Source organism: Mesoplodon bidens (assembly GCF_964165515.1).
Source record: "Mesoplodon bidens genome assembly, chromosome: 14".
Taxonomy (NCBI): domain Eukaryota; kingdom Metazoa; phylum Chordata; class Mammalia; order Artiodactyla; family Ziphiidae; genus Mesoplodon; species Mesoplodon bidens.
In genome coordinates, this window is record NC_138170.1 from 68,299,045 (window position 1) to 68,305,044 (window position 6,000).

Genomic DNA, 6,000 nt, shown 5'->3' on the forward strand with positions numbered 1-6,000 from the left:
AGGAATCCTCGCAGTTAGCGGAGACTGTGACTTACCAGGTGAATGACTAACTCAGACCCTGCTGACCCTCAACCAATCAGGGCTGCCCATGAGCGCCCTGCAAGCTGGCATGATTGAGCACGTCTTGGCCATGCCAATCCTGGCTGGCTTTGGGCTTCACAGCATATGGAGGCAGAGGAAGCAGCCAAGAAACCAGCAGGGGAAGGAACACTGGGCTTAGAGTCAGAAGTCCCTGCTTCTTACTCTAACTAGCTCCACTGCTCACCAGCTGCATGACTTTGAGGGAGTCCCTTCCCCTTCCTGAGCCTCCATGCCTTCATCTGTGCAAGGGAGCTAACAGTACCTGCCCTGGCAACTTCCCTGAGCTATGAAGGCTGAGACTCAAGAAATGAGATGAAAGTGCATTGTGATCACTAAGGCACTGAATGAACAGGAAATTTTGTCATTATTCTATCCCAAAGGGACTCCCAGTCTCTCAGGAGACCCATTTGGGTCCCCAAAGGGGTCAGGTGGACACAGACTGCTGCCTTTGGGTTTTGGGTCAAGATCAGTCTAATATAGGGCCCTTTCCAACCATCTGATCACAGCCCAGAGAGGTGTTTCTTAGATCTGAGCCCATATGGACAGCTCCCAGCCAGGTGTCATAGCCAGAGTGAGAGGTGACAAAAAGCCAGTGATGGTTGGGTGGGGCAGAGTGGGCAGTGCCCGTCTAGGGCCCCCACAGAGCTAGGGTGGTTCTTTGATGCTCTCTTTCCTCTTGCCAAGCTCCTTATAAATAAAAAAAATCATCAGAACCACACTCTGTCTGCCTCTACCCCCAGCTTTTAGCATCTCTCTTGGTGAGGACTACAAGCACTTTGGGAAACGGCAGGGATGGAGGGGAAGGATGATGCCGTCTCACTTCTGCACACCTTAAACCCATCAGTAGCATTCTCTGAGTGCTCCTGTGTATTGCTGGGTACTGTGCCGGCACTGGGAGCACAGAGATGGGAACCGCAGGGCCCTGCCCCCACGGAGGTTAATTACACCCCCTGTGGTTAAAGAGACAAAATACACCCCCTGAAATGTAAATAGCTGTGCAAAACAGCCTACACTGTGTCACTCAGCTGGTCTTGACAGTAAGTCCTGCAGGCATCCACAGCCAGTGGCCTGGGATGGTCTGGCAGACTTCAAGGAGGAGATGGGATTTGAACCAGACCTGGAAGGTTAGCTTGGACAAGATAAATAGAAGACAGAGAAAAAGGCATGCCAGATACGCACACTTCAGGTGTTCTCAAGGGACAGTTGGGCTGCAGTGGAGAGATCATGTCAGTAAGAAGTGAGAAATTAAGTTGGACATAGAGATTGCAGCCAGGTATGAGGTCCTGAAAATTTGGGATGAGGAGCATGGATTTATGGATTACATGGGCAGCAGGGGGGCATTGAGGGCTTCTGAGAAGGGTATTGGTATGGTCAGAGCTGTGCTTTGGGGAGATTCTTTCTGGCAGCCTTATCCGCGGGAGCTTGCCCTAAAGGGGAATGAGGCTGGAGGCAAGGAGGTCAGTTGGGTGGTTACTGTGGAGCTGGGGAGCAGGGTACTGAGAAAGATGGGGGCACACACCAAGGGCGAGATGTGTGGGGAGAGAGGGAGGGAAGGTCTAAGGATCTGCAGGGCTCCTGAAACCCTGGCAGGTGGCAGGGAGGTGGGAGAGGGGAGGAGACGCCGGACAAAACCCAGTCTGGTCCTTCCCAGGAAAGCAGCCTCCTCTTTGGGCAGACCTGAGTCTGACCATCCTGCACTAAACTCACAGCATCAGCAGGACCCAGAGGTGCCCCCACTTGGGCCACATCCACTCCTGGGGTCCTTTTCATCATCTTCCAGAAACCACATAGCATAGCTGCCTGCGGTCTCCAGAGAGCAGCGGAATCTCGGGACAATCCTGCAGTGGACAAACTGCAGGGACGGCGTCCAGTACTGCCTTTTACCCCTCTCGGCTCCTGTTGACTCCCAGGAAAACACTGCCATCTTGTCATGGGCTATGCCAAATGGCAATGAGCCCGTGGGAGCTCAGCCAAGGCTAGGAGGAGGACCAGGGAGAGGAGAAGGAATGGGAAAGATGGAGGAAACAGCTTCTGGAGGCATCCTAGTGAGCTCTGGGGGAAGGTGGGCTGGGAGCACATCAGGACCCGGAGGAGCCCTGGAGATCATTTCAGCCAAACCCTCATTGTCTGGAGGTGAACTTGAGACTCAGGCAGGGGAAGGGACTTGCCCAGTGTCATACAATGGGACAAGTAACGGAGCTGGGCTGGAATTATAGTCTTGGGAGTGGGTAAGGTGTTTAGTCCTGTTTGAACACCTGAATAGCACACCAAGGGCCTCACTGGAGATTCTTTCTTGGATACCCACTTGTGCGCTTTGTGTGTGTGCCTGTGTATGTCCTGTGTGAGCTTGCGTGGGTACCTGTGTGTGCACCTGTGCCTATACTGTGAGAGAGTCTGGGTGTGTATGGCCTCCTACACTGAGGTCTGCCCTGGCTGGAAGAAGAGAACTGGGGCCATTCCTGTGAGGTGACTGTTTTCCTGGGACAGCAGTAAAGAAGGCAGACAGGGCTGGATCTGGCTTCCAGCACCAGCTCTGCTGCCCTAAGAAAATTAAAGGCACTGGCTGGCAGAGCCTAAACTCCTGGCGCTGGGCACACACGTGCACGCAGACACGCGCACACACACACACACACACACACACCCCCCCCAAGAAGTACTCCTAGCCACAGTTACGGAGTGTTCCAGGCACCCAGAGCGGTCCCGTGTGCCTCAGAGTGTGCCAAGTACCTGCATCCACACGTCTCCCTGAAGCCCCAGTCGGTGTAGACACGCTGGGGTCCGGGAGCCGATCTGCAAGGACACGGAGGAGTCGAGCGTTCCCTACCACTTATACTCGGCGCCCTGCTCCAGGGCCTGGCGCGGCCACACCCCTCCTCCCCAGCCGCCGCCCGTCGCTCCTGCCCCTCTCACACACTTCAAGAGTCCCCTGGGGCCCTCTCGCAGCCTGGCAGGGACAAGTTAGGGCTGGCCCTGCTGGAGAGTCAAGTCCGGAGCCAGGATTCGACGCCTCCCCCGAGCCCTGTCCCTACGGAGCAGACACGTCAGGCTGAACTCGGGTTTCTGGGAGCGCGGGGTTCGGCGCCTAGACCCTCTCCGGGTGAACCCCCCAGCCCCAGCCGGCTCCGGACTACCCCAGAACCCGGCGCCCGGCCCCGGGTCCCCGCCCCCCGCCCGGCGAGTAGTTACCGATGGTGGTGATGACGGTGATGGCGAAGTAGAAGGAGCCGGCGAAGCGCCACTGCACGCCGGCCTTGTGCGGCTTGAGGCGCAGCACGACGCGCTCGAGCTCCTCGTAGCCGCCCTGGCTGAGGTTGTAGCGCGCCCGCAGCTCCTGCTGCCGCAGCTCCAGCCGCTGCCGCTCGATCATCTCTGGCTCCGACTCGAGCGCGTCGAAGACCGCGGCGCCCACCAGCAGGTAGGTGAATGTGCACACGATGAGCGCCAGCGTGCGCACGTTCTGCCGCTTCATCGTCCCGCCCGGGCCGCCGCCGGCCCCCCGGCGCCCCCGGCCCGCGCCCCGGCCCCGGCCGCCGCTGCTGCTGCCCCGGAGGCGGCCTGGGGCATGGCTGCGCTCGCTGCTCCCCGCGCCGGGCACCCACTCCGCGCCCCGGGGCCGCAGCCGCCAACGCCGCCGCAGCCGCCGCCGCCGCCGCCGCCGCGGAGCTGTCCCTTCAGCACCACCCACCGCCCTCCTCCGCCCGGCCCCGCTCCCGCCCCCCGCCCCCCGCCCGCAGGCCGCCTCCTCCCGCCAGCCCTCCCGCCCAGCCAAATAAGGACTGGGGAGACGCGCCGAGGGAGGGAGGAGGGGGGGCTGCTGGAGGGGGAGGGGAGGGGGAGAGACGGGAGAGCAGCGGAGAGACCGGGCAGGACAGAGAGCGAGAGAGAGGGAGAGACCCAGACAAAGATAAGTAGGCAGAGAAACGCATATAACTACAGAGGAAGAGAGAGAGAAGAAGAGTCAGAAGGGGGTGTGACAGACAAGGAGATAAAACCAGAGGTAGACTCATAGACACAGAAAAAAGAAGAGGCAGGCAGAAAAATACAGAGCGAGAGAGGCACAGAGCGAAAGATGGAAACAGAAAGAGCCGCAGGCGAGAGACACAGAGACCTGGATAGCTGGAGATAAACCGACGACACAGAAAAAGAAAAGCAAGGAAGGGGAAAGGAACTGGGCCAATCAAGCCTCTAGGCTACCCCACCTTCATCCCTCCACCCAAATCACAACAGGCTGTAGCTGGACGGGACCTCGGGCCTTGCTGTCCTGCCCTTTACGATGTGGATGAGGAACCCGAGGCACAGAGAGGTCCAGTGCCGCGCAAGGGCACATAGTGGGTTCGTGTCAGCGCTTGGACTCAGCCAAGCTTTCCCTCCTCCCAGGCCCTAGGCCCTCCCCTGTGCCAGGCTGCTGGCTGTCTCAGAAATAGGAGGGCACAGTTGTGGACCGGGCACACACAGGCCAACCCCCAAGGGAAAGCCCTGCTCTCGTGAATTGTGTCCCTTCCTAGGTCAGCACAGCTCCTGGAACTGGCTGAGGACGCACAGGCTGGTAGCCTAGGCCACTAGCATCCAGTCCTAGGGTCTCCTGTTCTGCTCCCCAGGGGCCTTCGCGGACAGGCCTGACATCTAGGGCCCCTGTCCTGCACCAGCTGGCCAGGCTGGGCTTGCGCCGGGCTGCCAGGGATAGCACTGGACACCACCACGGGGCATCCCAACAGAACTGGGATCTAACAGAAATAGGGTGGGTGGCGGAGGGGCCCAGATCAGGAGCCTCGCTGACAAACTGGAGGAGCCAGCAGACCTCCTCCTATGCCTCAGTTTCTTCATCTGTCAACATGGTGCAGTGGTGGCGAGGACGGCAGGCTGTGGGGCGTCATCGCCCCCTCGGAGTCTTGCTTCCTTATCTCCTCGATGAGGTGCCACAGCAGATGATCCCACAGGCCCTGCTTAACTCCAAACAACTCCAGACTTGGATGGGCTGAGTGAGCAGAATGACTGGAATGCAAATTCCACTGCCAGGGAGGGTCAAAAAGTCTTTCACAGGACCCTGGTATGGGCCATGGGGAGAGACATGGGAGAGGCCCCAAGACCTCTGAGGGTGGGCTCAAGAGGCAGCCAGCCAGAAGCAGGAGCACCATCTGTCCACATCCTGGGCTGACCTGTCACTGCCAGTCACTACACTGCTTCTCCCAGGAGTGCCCCCAACTCATCCCTTTCTTCCACCATTCATTCAACAAGTATGTATCAAACATCTGCCTTGTATCAGGCGAGGCACGTTACATTCATTATCTCTAGTCTTTACCACGATCCTGAAAGGAAGAGATGGTTATGTCCATTTTATAGATGTAGAAACTGAGGCTAAAGGCAATACAGAGAATCCCCCAAGGGCATTCTGCTGGGAAGAGAATTCCATCTGCCTTCCAAGCCCGTCTTCTTCTCCATAATGACTCCTCGAGCCTTCATTTATTTTCACTGTAAATGGGATAGCTAATCACACTAGCTCTTGAACAGATTGTTGTAAGGGATCAAAGGGGGTGACATACATGTAAGTCAGACAATATGAGGTTCTATAGCAACTTCTTCTCCTCTAAGACTCAGGTCTTTGACCAGAGCCTGCTGGGAAAGCCTTGACTGGTGGCACTTTGTCCCCCCCCCCACCTCAAAGGTCTTTGGGTTGTGTCAGATTCTTTCATCCGCCACAAACTTTTGGTCCTGCCCCTTTGGCCATGAACTCAGCCTGTTGCAGGCTTTCCCTCTTGGCATCCTGCGGCTCTTTGGAAGAAAAGCACTGCCTTTCCTGGCTTCCCAGGGGTGCAGGCTCAAGTTAGGTTCTGTGTTCCTGGCCACAATCACCCCAGAAGCCAGTTCCCCCGAAGCCAGTCTAGGGGAGCAAGTGGGTCACTAGCCTGGTTTTCAGTGTGA

General features: G+C 57.8%; 1 protein-coding gene across 1 annotated transcript in view; it reads right to left on the reverse strand.

Annotated features, from left to right (window-relative positions):
- KCNK3 (potassium two pore domain channel subfamily K member 3) overlaps window positions 1–3,550 on the reverse strand; it is a gene marked incomplete at its 5' end in the record, with an annotated part of 38,132 nt that extends 34,582 nt beyond the window's left edge. The window contains one exon of the mRNA XM_081254273.1: window positions 3,268–3,550. Within this exon, the coding sequence (XP_081110399.1) occupies window positions 3,268–3,550 (283 nt within the window). The remainder of the gene's footprint in view (window positions 1–3,267) is intronic.
- Window positions 3,551–6,000: the final 2,450 nt, after the last annotated feature.